At 47.2% G+C, this 26,372-nt stretch overlaps 1 protein-coding gene across 1 annotated transcript; it reads right to left on the bottom strand.

Moving 5' to 3' along the window:
• Positions 1 to 3,753: 3,753 nt before the first annotated feature.
• Positions 3,754 to 25,630, bottom strand: NHERF1 (NHERF family PDZ scaffold protein 1). The gene is made up of 7 exons (XM_073587976.1): positions 25,255 to 25,630; positions 21,041 to 21,076; positions 19,502 to 19,663; positions 15,625 to 15,778; positions 13,601 to 13,641; positions 5,712 to 5,819; positions 3,754 to 4,590 (listed from the first exon to the last, which is right to left on the bottom strand). The coding sequence occupies exons 1-7, from the start codon at positions 25,534 to 25,536 to the stop codon at positions 4,417 to 4,419; spliced, it is 957 nt and encodes a 318-aa protein (XP_073444077.1). The 5' UTR covers positions 25,537 to 25,630; the 3' UTR covers positions 3,754 to 4,416.
• Positions 25,631 to 26,372: the final 742 nt, after the last annotated feature.

Here is a 26,372-nt window from a genome sequence, read left to right as displayed (position 1 = left end):
GCCCTTATTGTGGTTGGATGGACAGATACTCAAGTCTCTGCTTGGGAACTCTGCAGCTCATTCAGGATTATCTTTGGTCTCTTTGCTGCCTAATTAATGGCCTTCCCGGGCTGAGTTTCAGTGGGTGGCCCTCTCTTGGCAGGTTTGTTGTGGTACCATGTTCTTTCCATTTGATAATGGATTTGATGGTGCTCCAGGGGATCAGAGATTGTTTTTTTTAATACCCAACTCTGACAACTTTGACCCTGACTTGTTTGGAGATCTACTGGTCTTCATGGTGTTTGGTTAACGGCGCCTTTTGCTTAATGGTGTTGCAGCCTCTGTGGCTTTTCAGAAAAGGTGTGTATATATTGATAGACCATGTGACACTTAGGAAGTCCACCTGTGTACAATCTTTCACTATGCATGTGAATTATGAAATCAGATTAAATCTTTTTTGTAAACACATTGTAATATAACAAAATGGGTAAAGAGACAAGGGAATAGTGAATAATTTCACAAAACCACTGTACATGTAACACAAATGTCTGAATAAGTCCATACTCTTCATGGGATACAGTGATGACCATACTGATTGGTGGCACAGCTGTCAACATGTTGTCACCACTGTAATCAGTCGTCAAACTTATCAGGTCTGGCAATGCGAACCGCTGAAGTCAGATTTGCTGCAGTGTTGTTCACATGACGTTACCACTGTAGTTGATCAGTCGATCAGAGAGCAGTAGAGGAGGGAAAAGGACGCATGAAGGCAAGTAAAGCTTAGATATGTAACCCTCACCATACCAAAAAAGGGGGCTTAAAATACCCGCATCACTAGAAGCCATGCCTTTCCTAATACATGACAATATCTTGTTGGCTTTTGATGCAGAAGACTTGCGTTGGAGTGTTATAAATTAGTGTATTATCACCAAATCCATCTCCTTGCAGACTCACCCGATGGAAGATACACTACCATTCAAAAGTTTAGGGTCACTTAAAAATTTCCTTATTTTTGAAAGAAAAGCACAGTTTTTTACAATGAAGCTAACATTAAATGATTCAGAGATACCACATTAACAATGTATAGCGTATAAGTGACTATTCTAGCTGCAAACGTCTGGTTTGTAATGCAATATCTTCATAGGTGTATAGAGGTCCATTTCCAACAACCATCACTCCAGTGTTCTTATGGTGGTTTGTGTTTGCTAACTGTGCTAATGGATGGTTAGAATACCCTTGTGCAAGTATGTTAGCACACCTGAAAACAGTTTGTCTGATTAGAGAAGCTATAAACCTGACCTTCCTTTGACCTAGTTGAGAATCTGGAGCATTAGATTTGTTGGTTCCATTAAACTCTCAAAATGGCCAGAAGAAAAAAAAAAAAAAAACCTTTCATGTGAAACATGACAGTCTATTCTTGTTCTTAGAAATGAAGGCTATTCCATGCGAGAAATTGCCAAGAAACTGTAGATTTCCTACAACGGTGTGTCACTACTCCCTTCAGAGAGCACAAACAGACTCTAACCAGAGCAACAACACAAGTACATTATAGTCTGTAGTTTGAGAAATAGACGCCTCACAGGTTCAACTGGCAGCTTCATTAAATAGTACACGCAAAACACTAGTGTCAACATCTACAGTGAAGAGGCGACTCTGGGATGCTGGCCTTCATGGCAGTGGCAAAGAAAAAGCCATATCTGACACTGGCTAATAAAAGGAAAATATTAATATGGGCGAAAGAACAGACATTGGACAAAGATTGAAAAAAAGAGAGTGTTATGGACAGACGAATCCAAGTTTGAGGTATTTGGATCAAACAGAAGAACATATGTGAGACGCAGAACATCTGAAAAGATGCTGAGTGCCTTACACCATCTGTCAAGCATGGTGGAGGTAATGTGATGGTCTGGGGTTGCTTTGCCATGCCATCCCCTTTGGACAGCGCTTGATTGGCGCCAATTTCATCCTACAACAGGACAATGACCAAAAGCACGCCTCCAAATTATGCAAGAACTATTTAGGGAAGAAGACAAAAAACAAAAACACATATCCTAAAATTAAAAGATAAACTGCTAATAATAATAAGGGTATTTGATTAAAAGAATGCACAAGCCATCCCGCCACGTCAAGGAAACCCTTGTGGGACAGTCCTAACTCTAGTATTTAAAATCTTTCCACTTGCCATGTGACGTGAATGTGAACAAGGATTGAGGGAGTGAACCACTATTAAAAGCATAGGCCAGACAGGATGGTTTTCCCTTTTTCTGTGTAATGGTCATGTGTTAAGACACTTACATTGTGCATACACATTAACTTACTTTCTCAGTTCAGACTCCAGTTTTTTTTATTAGAATACCAGCTGCCTGCTTCTTCCCTATCTGTAGTGGAGTGGTCAGCGCAGTCACCAGATCTCAAACCCATTGAGCTGTTGTGGGAGCAGCTTGACCGTATGGTATGCAAAAAGTGCCCATCAAGCCAAACCAACTTGTGGGAGGGGCTTCTGGAAGCATGGCGTGAAATTTGCTGAGGTAATCTAGAGAAATTAACTGCTAGAATGCCAAAAGTCTGCAATGCTGTAATTGCTGCAAAGGGAGCATTCTTTGATGAAAGCAAAGTTTGAAGGAGAAATTTCAAATAAAAATCTTTTTTTCGAACTTTGTCAGTGTCTGGACTAGATTTTAAATTCATTTTCATTTGATTAACAAAAGTAAGAGTTTTCATGGAAGACACAAAATTGTCTGGGTGACCCTAAACTTTTGAACGGTAGTGTATATCACCCATCAGTGAACCTTGTCTGCCATTTTGTTCACCATACAGTCATGGCACCCCCCCCCTCCCATGCACGTCACACTGACCTATGATGTGCACTTGCGGTGCCATAAGCCAGAACATGTGTTGTGCACTTGCAGTTATAGGTACCTTATCTGACCTTCTGTAGGCAGAGTCTTTATCGATCTACTGCGCAGGTGTTGTTGAGTCTCTGCTACTGCAGTGACTCACCGGCGCAGAAGATTGATGATGACTCTGTCCATAGAAGGGCGGATAAGGTTCACATAACAGCACAACCTTATAGATTGTAAGCTTGCGAGCATGGCCCTCATTCCTCTTGGTATCTGTTATGATCTATGTGATTATTGTTATGCTGTAATGTATATTGTCTGTACAAGTCCCCTCTGAAATGTAAAGTGCTGCGGAATATGTCGGCGCTATAGAAATAAAATGTATTATAAGTGGACGGTGCATGCGCGGGATTACAGCACCACAACTGCACGTCACAGATGAGTGAGACGTGCATGTGATTGGGGTGCCATTATAAAGTAGAAGATTTATGTTAAGGATTTCTTCCAGGCACCGTGCAATTTCTGGACGAAATCATTAACATAAAACTGCTTTTCTCAACATCTACACCACAGTTATGAGGCATACAGCCAAGACTGGTTAAACCATTCCATTACCTGTATGCCCATAGTAATAGCTTAAATTCATCAAGGAACCGACACATTCCCTTTAAGGCAGTGTACCTAGGAAATTAAGAAATTTAAATGGATATATCACATTCAACTTTAGATACAATGGTGTAGTCCAAACGCCAGGTCATATTTCCAGCAATGAAGTGATGAGGTTTATAATATGAACTTGCTACAGGTCTAAGATTACAGGACTGCACCAACATTAAATTTTATGACAAGTGTCAAAAGTTTTAGAAGCAAATTGTGTAAAAATGCACACTGCTTAGAAATGCACATATGTGACGCAATAATCCAGCACAATTGGTAAAAGTAAAGATATCTGTATTCATCTACATAGCAAAATATGTGGCGACAGTTTCACAACCCATTAGAAAAACTTTAGACAAAATCAGTGAAAAAAAATGGAAATTCAGTAGAGGACCTTAAGGAGTCTCAGAAATAGAGCTTTCTAACAGAAAGAAACCGCTTTTGCAGACTGCATAAAGGCTTGGTCCGAAGAGCAGTCTGATGCCTACAAAGCCACCGATACAGCGCTTCTGGCCAAACAGGAAACCACTGCAGTGATGTGACTATTAGGGTCATTGATCTAAATGGCTTTAAGTCCCTTCAGTTGTAGGCAATAGGGATCTGCAATTACAGTGCTTTCCATGTAAACAGAGGCATTCTGCCAATGTGATCAATGACCCCAATGGTTGTAGTATATTACTGTGGCCCATCAGAACCCTGGCATCAACGCTTGCCCCATGTTAGCATGGCGTTAATGCTGTACAGTCCTACACGCACTTCTATACTTTCTCTTAACTCCGGGTAAATATGGACGGATTCACAGGTTAACAAGAATCTTCCTTCACGGACAGACCCCACAGAACAGGGGCAATAACCAATCTCTGCAGACAACAGGAACAGGAATAACTGCTGATTCAGATCACAGGAATATTGCTGGGTGCAGACCAGGACTAGCATGGTTTCACAGGCTACTAAAAACTTCCTTTCTTTTACTCCAGTCCATTGTGGGGGCCTTTTTTTGGGAACGCTTTTGGTGGGCTCGTTCCTTAGCTAAGGCCAGTGACATGTTAAGATCAAGAGATTCAGTTGGAGGCACGGGGTCAATGATGGGTGCTGGGTGAGACTCTGGAGTTGCCTATAAGAAAAAAATAAAAATATTACATCTTAATTTTATATTCACAGCTGTTGTTTCCATTACAAACAGTACAGAAGACATGACCTTGTTATATAGAGAAGTAACAAAGCCATCAAGGTGAAACAGATTAGTACATACAGGGGAGGGGTGAGCTATGAGGCAGAACTGGGTGCGCAATACACCAGGGTAAGGAAAGACACAGCTGCTCCAACTACAAGTTGTGAATATGCCCCTCTGGATCCGGTCTGAGTTTACATTTTAAAAGGGTTGTCTTGTACTTTATAATGATTGTCTAGACTTAGGATAAGTCATCAATAACAGATCAATGGGGGAGGGAGACACCTGGCACCTTCAGAGATCAGCTGATCTTGGTCTCAGTAACAGACAAAAGTGATCCGTTGTGGAGCGAAACGGCACAACTCCAACTGTATAGTGGCCGCAGCTGGGTACTGCAGATCCACTTCTAGGAACAAATCAAATGAGCGGATCTCTACACAATGTTAGACCGACATACAGTCATCAGTACAACACTTGGCGTTTCAGTCAGCCACAAAAAATACAGTGATCAACAGGCTGCATGTTCAGTTGACACTCCATTCACACTTTTCCTCAATGGACATTCTGCAAAAAGAGGACACAACCCCTCCATCAGTAGTGGTCCTAGCAATAAGCCCAGCAATCAGTTATAATTCATCCTGTGGATTAGTAACAGATAACCATCGATGAAACTCCCCTTTATGCGGCCCCACACCAAAGTATCTGTAGTTTTACAGTTTCCATTTTGGATCCACCAAAGCACCCGTATACGCCAATTCCCAAACATATGCTAAAGGCTGTCCTGCTGGCCTACAGTTGGCCAGAAGGCGTCAGAACTCTGTGGTCCAAACGGATTTTAAATCAGTTTCCCCCAAATACATTAATCATCTTTCTGCAGAGAGCTAGCAGAGCAGTCTATGCCAAGAAGTAAACAGTGATGGTGACCTGAAAACTAAAGCTTAAGTCACATAAGGAAACTTGGGGCCACAGGTCTTGAGATCAGTGGGCTGTCCAGTTGTCAGATCCCCCTAAAATCATGCATTTACCCACAAAACGTGATAAAGTATTTTATCCACAAAAGTTACCTTTTCACTCTTTTGTGTGGATGACATATCTAATGGCAGAGGCTCTGGAGAATACACCGGGGAGTCTCCTGAAACATCATCCTCCAAATATCCATCGGACTGGTCCTCCTGAAATGCAAGAGAAAAAGTTTAAAAAGGATTGTTCACTACCTGTACACCCCCCCCTCTAAAATATATTAGAGGGAGGTGGAACATCACACACACACACGTGAGAGGTGAGCGCTGCAACATTATGTTACTGGACACCCATAACAATCACATATGTAAAGGTTAAGAGGGAACCTGTCACCCCCCCCCAGACGTTTAAGTAAAAGAGCCACCTTGTGCAGCACTAATGCTGCATTCTGTCAAGGCGGCCCTTTTATTTAGCATCCCTTCCACCGCAGAAAATAGAATTAGACTTACCGGTAATTCGGTTTCTAGGAACCTTCCACGACAGCCACCTTGGAGTCATGCCAACGTTAATTTACTAGGGAGGGACTACGGCTTGCAAGACACGTCTGCCGAATGTCAGATCCCTATTGAAATCCAGTCTATAGTATCTAGTAAAGGTGGCCGCTCTGCAGATCTGCTCTGAAGACGTATTTCCTCTTGCTGCCCCGGACATAGCGACTGAGAGTGGAGTGGGCTTTTAACGACTCGGGAGGAGAGATGTCTTGAAGAATATGCCAGAGATGGACTGCTTGATCCAGCCCGCTATCGTGTTCTTTGCCGCTTTCTTCCCCTTATTTCTTCCTGAATACGGAAGGAACAGGTTCTGATCGATTCTCCAATCCTTGGTTGCTTCGAGGTAACGGAGAACAACCCTGCGGACATCCAGGGTATGAAACTTTCCTTCCTTCGGGTTAGAAGGATTTGGGCAAAATGAGGGCAACATGATATCCTGGCTTCTGTGAAAGTCTGACACCACCTTGGGCATAAAGAAGGGGTCTAGACGTAGTACTGTACTGTCTGAATTGAGTAGGAGGTAAGGTTCCTGTACCCAAAGGGCCTGTAGCTCTCCCACAAGAAACACTGTTTTGAGTGTAAGCATTTTTAATGGGATCTCCGACAGGGGCTCAAACGGGGCCTGTGTTAGGCTATTGAGTACTAAATTAAGATCCCAGGGAGGAACCCGATTAGGGAGTGAAGGACGAATTCTGCCTGCCGCTGTCATGAACCGCTTGACCCAGCGGTGTTTGGCTAAGTCTTGGTCAAAAAAGGAACTTAGGGCAGACACCTGAACTTTCAACTTGCTTGGAGTAAGCCCTAGATCCAACCCTTTCTGCAGGAAATCTAGTATTTGGGCAATATTTGGATGTGTGGGGTCAGGGGCCCCCGGAAGACACCAGGAGGAAAATTTTTTCCATATTTTGCCGTAAATTGCATTTGTTACCGGATTTCTGCTTTTTTGAAGGGTCCGTATTACCCCATCCAACAACCCTTTGGCTCTCAGAACGTTGGCCTCAATAACCAAGCTGCTAGACATAGTGTAGCTTGGTTGGGTTCGGGTGTAGTAATGGACCCTGAGAAAGGAGGTTGGTCTTCTGGGGTAGAAGCCAGGGACCTTCCTGGGCCATGTCCAACAGAGCGCTGTACCAGCTTCGTCCTGGCCACATGGGAGCCACCAGGATTGTAATGACCCCGTCCGCTCTGATCTTTTGTAATGTTTTTGCCAGCATCGGGATTGGTGGAAAGGCGTAGGCCAGTCTGAAGACCCATGGATGGGCAAAAGCATCCGTCCCCTGGGCTCCGTACATGGGACTGAGGGAGAAATAGGTCGCTGCTTTTGTATTTTGCGCATTCACAAATAGGTCGACCTCTGGGTCTCCCCATCTCGAGGCTAGAGCCTGGAAGACCTCTTGGTTTAGACACCATTCTCCTGGATGGACATCCTTCCTGCTCAGGAAGTCTGCCTGGATGTTTTCCGACCCCTTCAGGTATACTGCAGATATGGATAACAGGCGCTTCTCCGCCCAGAGGAAGATCCTTGCTGCCACCTTCTTTAGACTGGCGTACATTGTGCCCCCCTGGTGTCTGAGGTATGACACCGTGGTCACGTTGTCGGAGTATACCCGAACATGATGGTTCCTGACAAGGGTTGATGCGGCCTTCAGTGACTCTTCCACCGCAGTCAATTCCCTTAGGTTCAAAGATCCGGATCTTATGTTCTGGGGCCATTGCCCCTGGAAGTATGAATCCTCGACCACGGCTCCCCAGCCTCTCAGACTGGCGTCGGTACATAATATTCTTAGGGGAAGCCGATCCCAGCTTACTCCTCGGTTCAGGTTTCGGTAGTTCAGCCACCACCAGAGGGTCGATTTTACGTGTCCCGGAAGTAGAACCCTTTTTGACAGGTTGTTTGGATATTTTTTCATGTTTAATCAGGACATACGACTGGAGGACTCGCGTATGAGCTTGTGCCCAGTACACCGCCTGAATGCACGCTGTCAGGGAACCCAGGATGGACATGGAGTCCCTCAGCGTCGGTGCCCTTTGGTCTCTGAATCGGATTATCTTCTGCCGAAGGTCTTTTTGACGATCTTCGGGAAGAAAAGACGTCCTCTATTCTGAATCCAAGAGAATCCCCAAGAATTTTTTCCTCGCGGAAGGATAGAGGGTTGACTTCTGGAGATTTGGTATCCGTTTCGAGTATCTGTAGGGTTCTTGAAACGTCCTGGTTCAGCCGGTTTACTGAAGGGGCGACGATCAGCAGATCGTCTAGATACAGTATAATGCGTATCCCCTGAAGCCGAATGGAGATGACCGCTTCCTTCATTATCTTCGTGAACACCCTTGGTGCTGGGGATACCCCAAATGGCAGGGCATTGAACTGAAGGTGGTTGATCCCTCGGTCGTGGGCAACCGCAAACCTCAGAAACTTCCGCTGGTCCGGATGAATGGGAACGTGATCATACGTGTCCTTTAGATCTATTGTCGCCATGTGCCAGCCTCGTCCAATAAGAGGAATTGCTGAGGGGGGGGGGGGGGGTGCTCGAACTCCAGTTTCAGCCCAAATTGTATAGTGTGCAGGACCCACTGGTTCGTGGTCGTGGCCTGCCATTGGGCGAAAAACTGGGTGAGTCGACCCCCTACCCGGGAGTTACTGCTTCTCCGGGGGCTGCTGCTGTTGGGGCACAAGGATGTTTCTTCCTTTACCCCCTTTCGGGTAGATCCAGCGACCCGTTTTGCCCTTTCCTCTGAATGTCCTTTGAGAGGTCTGTTCTCTTGAGGGACGAAAAACCGCCTTTTGGTGGGTTTCTGTTCCAGTAGTGACTTATTCTTGTCGGAAGCCTTCTCAAGGATATCATCCAGGACCGGCCCGAACACGTGGCTTCCCTGGAAGGGGATGGCACATAGTTTCATCTTGGAGGTGATGTCGCCTCCCCATGACTTCAGCCATAAGGCTCACCTGGCCAAGTTTGAAAGGACTAGGGACCTTGCTGCCACCCGTACCATTTCTCCTGAAGCATCAGCTAAATAGCCTGTTGCCTTCTGGAGGATTGACAGGGAGTCTAAGATTTCCTCTCTTGGGGTACCCCCCGACAGGTGGTCTTCCAATGTACGTAGCCAGAGAAACAAAGATCTGGCTACGCAGGTGGATGCAATATTTGATTTGAGCAGGTTCGTAGAAGCTTCCCAGGATTTTTTAAGATGGCTTTCTATTTTGCGATCCATCAGATCCTTCAATTGGGAGGCATCCTCAAAGGGCAAGGACGTCTTCTTAAGGGCATGTCACACTAAGAGATATCGCTAGCAATATCGCTATAACTAGTGACGTTATAGCGATATTGCTAGCGATATCTCTGTGTCTGATACTTACCAGTGACCGGCTCCCCCGCTGGTTATCGCTGATCGCGCGAGAACGTTCAGGAGTGTTTCTCATCGTCAGCTTCCTGCGGCGCTTCCTGCTGTGAAGACGAGCGACGCGTGGAGCCGGGCGGGAGGACGCAGGATCGCCTGGTGTGACAGGTAAGTAGCGATCCCCCGTCCCCAGCGATGTCGCTAGTGAGATCTGCCTGTGTGGCAGCTCACTAGCGACCACTTAGCGATGTACCAGCGATCCTGACCGCGTCATATCGCTGGTCGGGATCGCTGGTACATCGCTAAGTGTGACAGTACCTTTAGTGACATTAGACACTTGGACGTCTATCTTAGGGATCTCCCAAATGGAACTATCACCTTCTAGGGGAAAACGATTTCTTAGCTCAGAGGGCACCATAAGTGCTTTCTCAGGGGAGGACCACTCTGGAGCTATTAAATCCTGTATAAGCTCATGAACCGGGAAACCCTTTCTACCTCTGGGTTTCAACCCTCCAAACATCTCATCCTGGATTGAGAGCCTGACCTCCTCCTCCAATCCCATGGTATTTCGTACCATGGAGACCAACTCCTCCATATCTTCAGAGGAGAATAGCTTAGTTACTCACCGATAACGGTGTTTCTCAGAACCCATGACAGCACCACGGAGAGGGGATCCGCCCTTCAGGGACAGGAACCTACAGATAAAAAGGGCGGTACCTCTCCTCCGCCTTCAGTTGGTTACAGAGCCTCAGAGGGTCTCCAGGTTAGTTAGACAACAGAAATATATACACAATATTATAATACTGCTTATTTATCAAAAGCACTGTGCCTAAACGGAAACACTCTACTAACAGTAAAACGTGCTCAACATACTCGTGAAGGGCAGGGGAATAAGCGGGTGCTGTCATGGGTTCTGAGAAACACAGTTATCGGTGAGTAACTAAGCTATTCTCTCTCACCCATGACAGCACCACGGAGAGAATTACAGAGATTGGTAGCTTAGGGAGGGACCACCGCCTGAAGGACCCTTCTCCCGAAGGTGAGGTCAGACGTAGAGGCTAGATCTAATCTATAGTGCCTGAAAAAGGTCGAAGGTGATGACCAGGTGGCCGCCTTACAGATTTGTTCTATTGATACCTCAGATCTTTCAGCCCATGAGGTCACTATTGCCCTTGTGGAATGAGCCCTCAGCCCCTCTGTGGGATGGTATTTCCACTGGATGAGTATGCCAGGGCACTCTTGGATGCCTTGAGCCCCATCCGAGGACCCTGGAAACATAGAAAGAGCCTTTCATCCTACATTTTGTGGTGGCCTCTAAGTACTGTACTAGGCACCTTTTAACATCTAAAAAGTGTGGAATTTTTCTTCCCCCTTATTTTTTGGATTTGGGCAGAAGGAAGGAAGGACTACCTCTTGGGACCTGTGGAAATGTGATGATACTTTAGGTAGATAGGCCGGGTCAGGTTTTAGGATGACTATCCTCTAGAATTTTTGTAAAAGGTGGCCCTGCTGATAAGGCTTGAATATCGCTCACTCTTCGAGCTGATGTTAGTGCCACCAGAAGCACAGTTTTAAGTGATAGGATTTTTAGGGGTGCCGAATAAATTGGTTAGAACGGAGGGCCTGTCAGTGTTTAAAGTACAAGATTCAGGTCCCATGACGGTAACCTTTGACTAGCTATTGGCCTAGATCTGGTTGCGGCCTTAATAAACTGTGCTACCCAGGGGTCACCTGCCACATCATGGTTATAGAGGGCGCCTAACGCCGCTATTTGTACTTTTAATGTGTTGACCGCCAGACCCTGTTCTAGGCCCTTTTGTAGAAATTCTAGGATCTTTTCAATCTGAACCCTGTCCTGAACCTTTGCCCTAGAAGTGGATAGGAATTTTTTCCATGTTCTGCCATAAGCTCTCATCGTAACCGGTTTCTTACTTTTTTGTAGTGTAGTTATCAGGTTCTCTGAAACCACCTGTCCCTCATCAGTGCCCTCTCAAATTCCATGCTGTTAAATGGAGGTTCAGTGCCTGAGGATGTAACACTGGGCCCTGCGATAGCAGGTCCGGGAGATCCGGTAGGATCCATGGGTCGGTTACTGAGAGCATTCTTAGCCAGGAAAACCAAGTTCTTTTGGTCCAGAAAGGGGCTATCAGTATCATTCTTGCCCCGTCCTCCCTGACTTTCCTTAGGACCGCTGGAATGAGCATAATTGGGGGAAAGGCTGTTAGACTGTCCATGGGAGCATAAACGCGTCCAGAGTTAGAGGATTCCCCCTGGGATCTAGGGAGCAGAACTTGTCTACTTTTTTGTTTTTGAAATCGGCAAACAGATCTATGTCTGGGGTCCCCCACATTTTTACAATCTGCCGAAAAACGGACCCTTAGTACCCATTCCCCCTGTCGTAATTGGGTGCAAATCAGAAAGTCTGCCCTTTGATTCTCTGTACCCCGGATGTGTAGGGCTGTCAGAGATAGCAGGTTTACCTCTGCAGGGCTCTGCACAGGTACGCCATACTGTGGGTCCCCCCGTCAGGGACAGGAACCCAACTGAAGGCAGAGGAGAGGTACCGCCCTTTTTATCTGTAGGTTCCTGTCCCTGAAGGGCGGATCCCCTCTCCGTGGTGCTGTCATGGGTGAGAGAGAAATAGTATTTTTTTGCATCATGACTGGAGGTGGACGTAGAGCCCTCATTTTCCCAAATTTCCTCCAACTACGAGGAACGGGCCCCTCCCGAGTCCGAGTCAGCTTCTATTGATGCCCTTTTCCTCTTTTTGGGGCAGGGCCCTGGGCCGCTATGGAGGTCTGAACCTCCTGTCTAATGAGAGTCTTTATGCTGTCAAACAGAGGGTTGCTCAGTACGCAGGATATTTTGCGTACAAGGCTGGCATAACTTCTTTCTGTAGTCAGAAGGAAACCTGGCACCACATATACCACACTTGCGGGGGGTTTTAGGGGCAGAGGCCTTGTCTTCCTGCAAGAAGAGAAGGCTTTACTCATACCTGTGCCACCAATTTGCTTGACAAGCCAGGGACCGGCCCTGCTACTCACTGCAGGAGGGGGAACGCTGGGCTCCGCAGATGCTGCAGCTGAGGGCTTCTCACCGTCCATATCTGCACACACAGACACTCTGTGCTTACCGGGAGCTGCTGCACCCTTTTAAGGGTGGTGCGGCTTTCATTCACTGGGTGCTCCTCCCTCCTCCCCCGTCCCTGGGGAGGATGTTGCTCGACCCCCGCCGCCATTGTATTCGTTTCCCGGGTCTCCCCGGGTGCCGGCGCGCGTTTCCCCTATACAGGATGCCGGAGGCCGCAAACCGGAAGTGCGCATCACCGCTACTTCCGGTCGACTGCCCGCCCCCTCTGATGCGCGCGGCCCAATGCAGCGCTGGGAGGAAGGAGGAAGCCAGGGAGCTTGTGCAGGACCCCGGCAGGCACCATACCACCCCGCTTTACCCCGGAGGGCGCAGGAGGGGCGGTCACGTCCCGAGTCACACCAGCGGTGGAGACGGGAGCAGCACATAGAGGAGAAGAGACGAACCCCCCGACCTCGGCTGCCCAGCTTCTGTGAGAGTACCTAGGGGCTCCGCTCGCTGGCCACAGAAGCCCCTTGTGACCTCTTCATGCCCTGATAGGGGACAGGAAAAACACTGAGGTTGCAGGAAGGGGAGGGTTATTTAACCTCTGTGTTCCTGTCCCCTATTAGGGCGGGGAGACAACCTCCAAGGTGGCTGTCGTGGAAGGTGACTAGAGAAATAAGCGTTTTTAAAATTAGCCAGACATACCAGAAGTTTGACCGGGGGGCAGGTCTTTCCCCCTCGGACACAGACGCCTCACATCCATCATTCATTTCCTCCTTCAGTGTTTGCTCCGCCTCCTCAGCGTTCATTTCAAATGCTGGCACCTGCACTGTAATATTTTTTCTTGGGCATGCGCAGTTAGCGCTGCCCTTCTCTGACATCACATGATGTTCTTCCTACCGCGCCTGCATGGATGCGCAGCCATTAGTGCTGCACAAGGTGGCTTTTTTTACTTAAAAACGCCTGTGGGGGGGAGGGGGTGACAGGTTCCCTTTAAGAAATAACAGTGACGATATACAGTAAAACAGCATTACCTTTTCAATGTCTCCATTGGCAACTTTATCCGGCAATGGACCTGGAAAATATAAGGATGTCGTTAAAACTACAAGTTTTAAGTTATTAAAAATGCTAAAATTTCTAATCGCAACCAATAAAAATAATTTTAAAATAATTAATAAAAGAGATGCGCCTCATGTCAGTCTCCGCAGGGGAGCCGTGGGTGTCAGTGAACGCATAGTGGGCATAGGATTTCTTGAATTCCCATCCACTATGTTGTAACATCTGGACGCTGTGGATGTACGCAGTGTCCAACCTACAGCGTTTACTGACCTTGAGCACATACCCTTAATCCGATGTTTTAATCCAGAGAAATACAGGTTGTTTTTTTTTTATATATAGACGAGCGGTTCAGGACTATGGGCGGGACACCAATCTGCATGAGAATCTGCCTGTGATTTGTAATGGCTGCTCTCACTGCAGAGCTGTGTGTGGTTCAAACTAACATTTGCAAGTTCCTCTCAGCTTCTCTCACAGGCTGCAGTGTTGTAATATTGTTGCAATACAGGAGAGCTGTAGCAAATATGTCTGTAACAAGACAAAGTTCAGTTCTGCTGTTCTGTGTTAGTAACATGTCTCACATGTGTCACAAAAAAAGTGTCCCCCAAAAAAAAAAAAAAAAAAAAAAAAAATGCAGATAAGGGGTTAATCTGCAGGTCAACAACATTAGGCTACGTGCAGGTGCGGGCCAGCATGACAATACAGGGAGGAAATTAACCCAGCAGCGTTCCAGTATACAGTGTGGTTGCTGTAACCATGCCCCCGGTCCTGACTCACAGCGGCTGCTGTGTATACTCAGATGACTGAACCTGTGCCCCCAGTCCCGACAGATGCTGGCTCAGCATTGGGGCCAGCTGTCAGTCAGGGCCAGTGCTGATTCAGTCGGCCTCTGTAACCACGCCCTTGGCATTAGGGCCGGCTGTCAGGCAGGGTCGGGGGTACGGTCGCAGCAGCTGATCTGTATACTCAGAGCAGTAACTGAACCAGCACTGACGCCGCCACTGTGATTGAAATGGGAACGCTAATAGGGAGAATAAAGTTTTTTTTTCTCCCTGCAGCATTGGGCTACATGCATGTGCCAGGCAGCATAATAACGCTATTAACCTGCAGATTAACCCCATATCTGCAGATGAATAGCGTTTTTTTTTTTCTGATGACAGGTTCCCTTTAAAATAATGTCTGGAGACACATTGTCAGGGAGATCAGTGTCCGGGCCATAGATCTTAACAGCTCATTTACATATGAAAAATATGTGGATCTCTGAAATAAAACACAGAAAGCTGTACACAGCGATACCTTGATACCTGCAATCCGATGACCTACATGCCAATATAGACAGCTGAGGACGGTTGATTCTACTGACAGTCCCACAATAAGAACCTTAACGGGAGTCCATGGTGGAAAATAGTGTCCACGTTTGGAACCACAATAAAACATAAATGTGACATAAATGAGACACTTAGGTCCATTTAGGTCTTCAGTGGTGGTGGGGGGCTATGGTCTTTGCAATATGTTCCTGAAGCGTATGGTAACAGCCTCTATACAGCACTGTGGAATATGAGAGCACTTTACACAGAATGGGAAATAAAAGCCGTATGCTTGTACAGTTACATTCATTCAAAACTGTTATAAGAATGTCTGTAAGGTGCTGTGGAAATAATGGCACTATGCAAGCGAGTAAAATAAAAAAGGGACTACTATGAAAAGCATTACCTTGGAGGGGATTAGTGTGGCCCAGGAGGGAGAAAAAAAAAAAAGTAATAAAGAGGAAATATAAATCTCTCCAAACAAGTAACCAGCCAGCATTGTGGGAGGCAGCAGGAAGGGCTCAGATCAAAAGCTCCCAGCAAACTGCTAGATGAGCAAATTGCTGGACTCCTTCATACAGCCCCCACGTGGAGCGGAACAAACAGCCCAGATTCATACCCTATAATCCGGCTAAGCAGATTGTAGATGAGAGGAGGGAGCAAGGATCAACCCCTCACAATCCCATCTTACTCACCTGTCAAGTGCTCCCGTCCGGGGGTCACATGACATTCCTGGAAGTATTTATCCGTCTCTGGGTCCACCACCAGCAGGGATGTTTCATCACCCCCGGCTTTGATGGCACTCACCACATCACCATGCTGTTTCCCCAACATGCTCTCCCCATTGACCTGAAAGAAACAAGACCATAGTAATGAGACTGCTGCCACTTTATTCACATGGTCAGCTATAGAATTTTTTTTTTTTGCCAACTATTTACATTTGACATTCACCATTTTCTAGAAGAGTCTCTTGACAATATTCAGATCACAAAGTGCCCCCTTGGGAAACATGGTAGCAAGTGTTCAATTACCCTCCAGCACCACTACAGGGAAAGTTAGGTATTACACCAGGTCAGTTGTCTGTCATGCAAGACAGGGTTGGTCTTCCAGACAGAGGGACACCCTTTATAGCATTTAATAAAACAACGATCCAAAAAGAGGATCCAATATATGTCCTACTCTAGGGTATATGAAAAAGGCCGGGATCACACGCCAGAAACATGGCCGAGTCTCGCATGTTAATACCCGGCACTGCCGCCGGCACTCAGGAGCGGAGTGTGCGGCTCCATTAGGGTGTTTCATTTTTCCGAAGTTATAATTTTCATATGACTTTGCTTGAATCTTTGGTCTAAGTCATCTAAAAGATCCATGTAAAAAATGTTAGCGAAATCGATTAATATTTAGGGGTTGCACACTTTGATCACTTACCTGAAAGTACTGAAATTCATGAAAATGTATCATCCACATCACACTAATGTGTATGTTGTGTTGCAACGCTCTGATAAAGAAGTTTAATAATTCAGAGATGAACAACAGAAACAGTTCTTGTTAAGAGTTGAATATCATAGAAAAGCCGTCACCAATAGTGTTGAGCGATACCTTCCGATATCGGGAAATATTGCATCGGATTGGATCGGACGAATGCCCCAAAAATATCGGGTATCGCCGATTCCGATACTGGAAACCCATGCAAGTCAACGGGGCACAAATATCGGAAATGAAAATAAACCCTTTCTTTACTTGCACATCCAGTTCGGGATACTACATACATACATACATACTACATTCATACAACACGGGGATCAAAGTGACAAGTGATGGTGAGTATGTACTCTGTTATATGTATGTATTGTATGAATGTAGTATATATGAATGTATGGGTTTTTTTTTTTTTCACATTCAACACATTAGCCGGAAGATGGGACTACTACTGTCCCATCATTGGCTAATGTGTCAACCACTGTCATTGTAGCAGGCATAGCCCGATGGGACTTGTAGTCCCATCAGACGATGCCTGCACAGACACACAACCCCCGGCAGGCCCGCAAAGACCCCCGGCAGGCCCGCACAGACCCCCGGCAGGCCCGCACAGACCGTGCATCATGATGACATTTCAGCAGCCAATCACAGCCATGCCATTAGTTAACATGGCTAACACAACTGGCTCATTGCATTATGGGAACTTCCGATTCCGGTATTCGATATTGTAAAAATATCGGTACTCGGTATCATAACTCCGATACTGCAAATATCGGGTATCAGCCGATATTCGCTGTATCGGAATGCTCAACACTAGTCACCAAGCGAACAAAAGAAGGAGTTGCATCTTTCACAGCACATTAGTGTAAATTATTTAATACATATGATACTGCCTATCAATGTTACTGTTTATTGTCACTATTATTCTAAGTTTTGGTAATTGTTTGAATTTCTGATAAAAAATACTTAACATTGAAAATCTGTTTTTTTTTTGGGCACTTTTATTAAACTGATAAAAGTGTGCAACCTCTAAATATTGTTCGATCGTCTTGAAATTTGGCATATATACTTTTCACATTAGTGAGACTCGGGGCGTAAGCAAAGTCTGCAAAAATTTGACATTTTAATTTTTACCATACAAAATGAAACACCCTAGGCTCCATGTATTGCTATGTGGTCACACACTCCGATCCGAGTGCCAGCGGCAGTGCTGGGTATTGACATGTGAGACTTGGCCGTGTTTCTCGCATGTGTGATCCTGGCCAAAGGGGCATAATGTGATCTGCTAAGATCATAAAATCTCATTTATTCCACCACTGATCTGAATTAAACTGCAGACAAACTCTAAACATTCATGGTTGGTATAGAGGGAAAAAAAAAAAAAAAGTGACACGCAACAAATGTGTATGCAAGTCATCTCTAAAGGCCCCTTTACATTTAGTGATGCACCAGCGATCCGATCACGATACGACCCGGTCAGGATCGCTGGTGCATCGCTAAATGGTCACTAGTGAGCTGCCAAACAGGCAGATCTCACCAGCGATGTAGCGACGCAGCAGTGGTCGTTACTTACCTGTCAGACGCAGTGATGCTGACAGCCTCCCACCCGTGTCCACACGTCACTCGTCGGCGCCAGCAGGAAGCGCCCAACGAGAAATGGACCAGCCGATCTCGCGCGATCAGCGACAAACCGCGGGGGAGCCGGTCGGAGGTAAGTATCACACATAGCGATATCGCTAGCAATACTGCTGCGTCACAAAATCAGTGATGCTTTAGCGATATCGCTATGTGTAAAACCCCCTTAAAGCTCTGGGAGCCCTCAGACAGGATCTTCTGATTGATGTGACAAGCCCTTAGCCCTAAGGCAATGTGCACATGTTGCAGATTTGTCCCTTTTTTTTTTCTGAGCAGCTTTATCACAAAACCCCCGATTCTAAAGTGAAATAGAATCCTGAAGTCTCATGCACACGTTGCTTATTTTTGACTTGCAGATTCAGTGCAGTATGTCAATTCCTTCAGAGTCTTTGCTACAGATTTCACTTATACTAATGAATGGGGAAAAATCTGCACCAAAAACGGCCAAGCGTATTTCCTGCCAAAGGATGCAGAAATCTTTGCACCAAATACTTAATGTGTCATATACCCTCATCCTGCTAAGGACACATCTTGCGCATCCTTGCAGTGCAGCACTTCAATAGCCAGAGATGTAAGAGACACGTGCTGGCTACTAATCGCCACATCTCAGCTACAGAAGAGAGAACCCAGGCTTCATTTTGAAGAGAATCGACAACATACTGGATGCAAACCAGCCTGAGATATCAGGGGTTAAAGTGAGAGATGCAGAAGTCTGCAGCTCACATGTCCAAAAACATCTGCAGTCACTGAATGCCAGCCTGACTGCTCAGTATCCTCCGTGCGAGCAGGCAGTTACATGACTGCATATATGTAACCTGCACACTCTAGCCATGTGCCGACTAGATGCATTTGGTTCTCACCTTCTCTACAAGGGGATTGAAAGAAGCAAAATTGGTCTTGATGACACGTGGCTACAAATGTACACATTGCATACATGCCGTCCCACGACCACCCACACATATATAGAAATATATAGACGACAAGCAAGATCCTGCGCAGAACCCTCAACCTCCCAGGTCTCTAGTAGGAGGACCAGAGAATGAGGTAGACAACCACTCCACGGCAGGGTGAGAAAGATATATAAAGAAGAATTCAATTACTATCAGAAAAAGAGTAGAGGCGACACACCATATAATGATTAAAATAAAACATGGAAGAAAAAAAAGAAGCTTGACACAAACTAACGAGGAGAATTCTCAGCCATCACCCCATCAGTCTTATTACAGCTGCTACGTAATCTCTCTCCTCCACTCTTGCCTGGGCATCTCCTCATCAGGTATCATAAAGAGACCAGCTGCTTCACACCTCTCATTGCCTATACCAGCTCACCCCAAATATTAGTCATGGGCTCGGCAATTATTCCATCACTTGGAAACACATATTAGAAACCCAACCGCTGTCCTCCATCACCATGTATCTAAGCAGCTGCCGGAGTAAACCCATAGAAGATGACCTTACCTCTAAAATACGATCTTTTGGAAGAAGCCCGGACTGTTCAGCAGGCGAATTAGGATCAACGGCTCGGACATACTGCCCTGGATGATTCTTGTCACTGTGGAGATTGAATCCGTACCCTCCGGAGCCCTTCTTCATGGTACACAGCCTGGGACGTCCTTCACTCTGAAGTGAGAAACGTGCATTCATACCGTCCACATTTATGTATATTTATCAAGGTTGGCACCCAACATTCGGAAAATTGTTAAGGTCCACCCAAGCAAATAAGATTAGGATGGAGGCAAGGTCCCTAAGAAGTCACACCCTCAGCGCTGCACTTGGATTGCTTCCATAAAGCAGGGCATGGACACTTGTGTTATGCCAACCATACCCCTGCCGGCATGCCTAGACACGCCACACAAATCCGTTTCATTCTGTATTGGCAGCCTATTACTTGAGGGTGCACGAGTAGTGTGCCGCATCACACTAAGGCTTCATAAAACATCTCTGGTCTCTAACCTGCTCATCGGACGCAGGAGGAGTATTATTAGTTACCTGGCAGTTACACAAGAGGAAGTGCTGCGGCCACCAAGTCCGTGACGGGCAGGGGAGAGGCTGGAGGACATGGACAATATGAAGGTACATACAGATGGAGATCACCTTCAACAGCAACTAAACCATAGAATAGATTCTACTCATTTACTACAATGCATCGTCCATTTATCAGCAGCCACGAGAATGTAGTTGTGGACTGCTAACCCCATTACATAGGAACTGGTCATTAAATCCATGCTGTCCAAACCAGGAGCAGAATGAGTGCGCTGATGGGTGACGGGTTCAGACACTGGTGCTATACACCAAGCGCACCAGTCGCTTGCATGGAGCTTCAGTGACACATGACCGCTGTCTGCAATCTCTCCCAAATGCCTATACACGTGAACGTTAGGCCACTTTCTCCCCATTGCAGAGTCCATCAGTAGGTCTTTGGAGTGTGGGAGGAAACCGGAGTACCCGGAGGAAACCCACAAATGCCTTGGAGATGTTGTCCTTGGTGGGATTTGAATCCAGGACTCAAGAGCTGCGATGCTAACCACCGAGCCACCCACATGGTAGAGACCTGTCAACCAACTATACCAGTGCAGGGGGAATCCGGCCAGGGGACTGCATTGGATTAGTCAGGTCTCTCTATAGTTCCTGGTCACCTTCTTTCTGCACCGCTCCTGTTGATCGACCGGTCTCAAGCATGTGTACAGGGGGAGGACTGTCAGTCACCTAGATCAGTGCAGACAGAAGACGGCCAGGGATCAAACTAGACTAGGGTGACTTTTCAGATTATGATTTCTCAAATGCCACAATGTTTGAGAGAAAGTCCAACCTGGCTGCAGTTGTGCCGTGGTGCTCACACTCATTCTGCAGCATCCAGGACTTTCACTTCTTGAGAACTGAATACCACATGCTATCCAGCCGCTTACAACTTCCTATATATATTACCAAGAATGGCCAAGTGATCAACAGCAAAATACGGAAGTGGAGTAAAAACACATCTCACAAATATAGTCTCACCTTTTCGGTTACGGACGCAGGGGGCTCTTTAACAGTCTGGAAACAGACACAGGAATTAAAGAGGTGAAGTCACCAGAAGTAAATATATGCATTATACAGATCATGAAAAATTAGCAATATTTTCCATTTATTTGAAATATTATTGACCTATTGAACAATTAGGGTGTGTGCACACGCTGCGGATTCTGCTGCAGATCCGCAGTGTTTTTGGCCCTGCGGATCCGCAGCAGTTTTTGCTGTGGTGTACAGTACCTTTATTTTCAATGGAAAACAAAAACCGCAGTGCACATGCTGCAGACTTTTCCGCGCGGATTTGCTGCAATTTTCAATCCGCAGCATGTCACTTCTTTGTGCGGAATCCGCAGCGGTTTCACATCTTCTCCATTGTAGAGGTGTCAAACCGCAGGCTAATCTGCAGGTCTTTTGACCTGCGGTTTTACCTGCGGATTTTGCAAAATCCGTGTGGAAAATTCGGCAGCAGAATCCGCAACGTGTGCACACACCCTTATGGTGTTTCGTTACATAGTATGGCGCCACTTGATGTATGACGTGTAGAGCAAAGTGCATGCAGATACATGATGCTTAGGTACTCGCCACTATGCCACATTCTCAGCATGGTGATGCTCTGCCAATTCCACAGAAGCCTATACAAACCAAGCTGGAGCATGTGCAATAATATATACCTGTACACAGCAATGCTTGTGAGGATGTATTTTTTTTATAATATATTATAAGTTAAATAAACATGGCATTCCTTATATGTGAGAGTAATGGGAACCTTATTTACAGCTGCCAGAGGGGGAAGTAGACTATATTTACAGCAGCTAGATGGGGAAGTAGATTGACTAGCACTTGAAAGTATAGGCCATTGTTCCTCAAAACTGGAGTTTTGTACACCAATCTTAGTGAAGTGAGTACTGTCACAAGATGCACATAATTCATTAAGCAGAGCAACCTATAATTGCTTTGAGTCTGACAAATGTTACACCATCTGGTGTCATTTATATCCCTCTATTAGTGATTATGAGGAGTTTGCCAGGCAAGCGTTGCTATGCCCTGACTCCTGCTTTAGCAGAGTTGCCCAGGAGTAGCATAAAAATGGGAAAAGTCAAAGTTTGTGTGACGTTTCAAGGTGTCTTAAGCCAGAATTCTGGCAAATACACATTGATGAACTATGTCCATGGTCCTTCGTAGATTCCAATCGAGTCTCATGCCCTCCCTAAATTTTCAAATCAGTCTCCTTACCCCTCTGGGAATTTAATGAGCTCAATAAATTATATCATTATGCCAACAGGTGCCATGGAGCCTATAATGCAACCCCATGATGACCTTCACAAAGGGGAAGAGACTCGAGAGTTCATCTGGGAGGAAACCCAAACATCAGTGGCTCGCACCATACTGCAGACTGGCGGACCCCCATTTACACACCGCCTTATCTCGGCTCCCTTCGGTTTTAGGGAGGGAGCAAATGCACCATCACTTTGGTCCCATAGAAGTGAATGGGATTTTGTAAATTCCCCATGCCCCTGTTGCATATAAAAGAAGAAATTTACATTGTAGTCCTGTTCTTCCACAACTGTGAAGGAACTATTCTGAGCACAGTGGTGTCAGTGTTGGCTCCGCTCTGACAATGGGGGGTGGGGGTCTGCAGGAAGGAAATAGCCAAACAATCCATGTGGGCAGGAGGGCAAGCTGGTAAATGCCAATAGATGACACAAGATGGAGGCCTGCAGGTGTCACCCAGTGCACCCATGGGCTGTTACTGAGCAGAGTTCTGAGGTAAACCTGGAGAAACTCCGACACATCAAGGTCCCTGGTTTCTCCTGTCAGGGGCAGACATCCTCGTGTGGGGTCTGGTGAAAAGCCCTGTAACGTGAGATGAATGACGTTTGGCAGTAATAGAATGTATTCCCCCAGAGAGGCCCGGCTATGAGGAAGATGGCTGCCAGCACTACGGCAGGACTCAGCCCAACTGCTCATGGATGCAGAGGGGGAAACACGTCCGGTCAGACGTACGGTGAGGAACATAAGTGATGCAAACCGGAGCAGAGGGGACATGATGAATAATCTGAGGGCCACATTGTTTTATTAGATAAAAAGTTCTGCACGTGGAAATTCTTACTTACGCTAGTTCAAAAAACTAAACTGACCCCAAAATAATCAGAGACCCGTCTGCTTCACTCGTGCTCCCGATTCTATACAAGTCACAACTGTTAGACGGCCAAATAGAAGATTATAATGGGAGGGCCTGACCCCAGATAAACGCATGCCAACGTGACCAGACAGATTCATGGGGCCTGGCACAGTACTGGCAGACACACCCAGAATATCAGTGCTCTCGGCAGCACGGCCTGCGTACACTGGGCAACCCAGAACAACGATTGGTAAGAAAGTCTCACCCCACTTATACTGGCAGATAATGCGCAAATCAGCAAAAACGTTCTGCCGAACACCACACACAAAGACGTGACCCAAATAGGGAGAAGCGCTGCCAACCATCATACATAGATGAGCGGTGCCAGCAAAACAGATACGTCATCTGTGCAGGGATAAGCGGTGCCAGCCAGCACACATGCAGACGTCATCCGTCCAGCAATAAGTGGTGCCAATCACCACACATGAAGATGTCATCCGCACGTGGATAAGTGGTGCCGATCATCACACATGCAGACGTCATCGGTCCGGCGATAAGCGGCACCAACATCATCCATACAGGGATGAGTGGCGCCGACATCAACCATACAGGGATAAGCACTTCCAACCATCATACATAGATGAGTGGTGCCAACAAGACATATGTCATGTGTGCAGGGATAAGCGGTGCCAAACATCACACATGCAGACGTCATTAATGTGGCGATAAGCGGTGCCAAACATCACACATCATCCATACAGTGATAAGCCGTGCCAAACATCACACATGCAGACGTCATCCCTCCAGCAATAAGTGGTGCCAATCACCACACATGAAGATGTAATCTGCACGTGGATAAGTGGTGCCGATCATCACACATGCAGATGTCATTGGTCCGGCGATAAGCGGCACCAACATCATCCATACAGGGATGAGTGGCGCCAACATCAACCATACAGGGATAAGCGCTTCCAACCATCATACATATTTGAGCGGTGCCAACAAAACATATGTCATGTGTGCAAGGATAAGCGGTGCCAACCATCACACATGCAGACGTCATCTGTCCGGGGATTAGCGGTGCAGACCATCACACATGCACACGTCACCTGTCCAAGGATAAGCGGTGCGGACCATCACAAATCATCCATACAACGATAAGTGGTGCGGACCATCACACATGCAGATGTCACCTGTCCAGGGATAAGCGGTGCGGACCATCACACATCATCCATACAGGGTTTAAGCGGTGCGGACCATCACACATCGATAAGCGGTGCAGATCATCACACATGCAGACGTCCTCTGTCCGGAGATAAGCGGTGCCGACGTCATCTGTCCGGAGATAAGAGGTGCGGACCATCACACATCATCCATACAGGGTTTAAGCGGTGCAGACCATCACACATGCAGACGTCACCTGTCCGGAGATAAGCGGTGCGGACCATCACACATCGATAAGCGGTGAAGATCATCACACATGCAGACATCCTCTGTCCGGAGATAAGCGGTGCCGACCATCACACATGCAGACGTCATCTGTCCGGAGATAAGCGGTGCGGACCATCACACATCATCCATACAGGGTTTAAGCGGTGCGGACCATCACACATCATCCATACAGAGATAAGCGGTGCAGACCATCACACATGCAGACGTCACCTGTCCGGAGATAAGCGGTGCGGACCATCACACATCATCCATACAGGGTTTAAGCGGTGCCGACCATCACACATCATCCATAGAGATAAGCGGTGCAGACCATCACACATGCAGACGTCACCTGTCCGGAGAGAAGCGGTGCCGACCATCACATCATCCATACAGCGATAAGCGGTGCCGACCATCACACATGCAGACGTCACCTGTCCGGAGATAAGCGGTGCCGACCATCACACATGCAGACGTCCCTATGGCCTCACTGGATACAGACAGAACTCTGCACATTTTTCCATGGACTTTGTGGGCACAGACTGTTGTAGCGGCCACAGCAGTGAGAGCGCAGCCACTTGTGACGTCACTGCTGTAAGCACACCCCGCCCACAGCCGCCTACAGAGCGGGTACCCCGGAACCTCATACCTGGGGGGGCTCCGGACTCTGCTCCTCGGACCCTTCCACCTCCAGGATGAGCGCCTCTGTGGCCGCCCGGATCTTGCTGACCACCTGCTGATGCCCGAGCTCCCGCACATCCTCCCCGCACACCCGGACCAGCCGATCCCCCGCCCGGAGCCCTGACTTCTCTGCGGTGGAGCCCGGCTCTACAAGTCTCACGAACTGGCCCGGCCGGCTCTTCTCACTGTGCAGGTGGAAGCCGTAGCCCCCGGGCCCTTTCTCCAGGACGCACGTCCGCTCCGAAGGCATTCTCCTCCCGTTACCTTATGTTCTACTGTCCCGAAACTCTACGGAGAACGTCACTTATAACGGCGGAGGGACAACTGTGTAGACGGACAGCAGACCCCACCAATCAGCGGACGGGATGAATGTAGCGGTGGCTTCTCATTGGATGAGAAAGTGAAAAGTAAAGCGACCATGCAAATAGAGGAAAGTGTGAGCCGCGCCCACTTCTTGTTTAATCGCAGCAAATCACTCACATGACCACGATAATGCCACAGGAGCACGTGACCAGCAGCCGGAGCCGCTCTGTGGGCTAGGACTGCAGTCACCTGCTGGACCGCGGCCCTGGGCGTCCAGTGTCAGCTATTACTCCCTGGTGGCAGCCCGCACAGGAGAGACGCTAAACCTCTAGTATACTGTAGGGGAAAAGGAGCTAAGCCTGACCCCATAATTCCAAGCCAAGATGGAGGCACAGTCCCTGCGGCAGGTAGCCCCCCACACAGAATGCTGCTCCTGGGAAGCCCACTCATGTGGGACCATCCCGCAGAGTCCAGGACGTATGACGCCACCCTAGTAACACTGCATGTGGTGCCCAAATAATAGTGTTCCGAGACGTATACATTATAGGGGCAAAGGAAGTGCCAGTACCAGCATCTAATGGGCCATACAACCCCAATGATGGCGCCACCAAATCTCCAATTCTAACCATGCCAGACAGTGCCGAGTGATACGTCAGAGAAGGGGCAGCGCAGCACTGGGGTCCCACCAAGGACGTCATCTGCCCGGAGGTTTGGGGGCTTCCTTCCACATGTGTGGCGCCCCTGAGGCTTCAGTCGCCACAGAGGTACTGCACCTTCTCCTAA

Source organism: Dendrobates tinctorius, unplaced genomic scaffold (assembly GCF_039654945.1).
Source record: "Dendrobates tinctorius isolate UK_male_01 unplaced genomic scaffold, ASM3965494v1 ptg000103l, whole genome shotgun sequence".
NCBI classification, from domain to species: domain Eukaryota; kingdom Metazoa; phylum Chordata; class Amphibia; order Anura; family Dendrobatidae; genus Dendrobates; species Dendrobates tinctorius.
The sequence above is the reverse complement of the archived record's forward strand: the minus strand, read 5'-3'. Positions and strand labels throughout refer to the sequence as shown.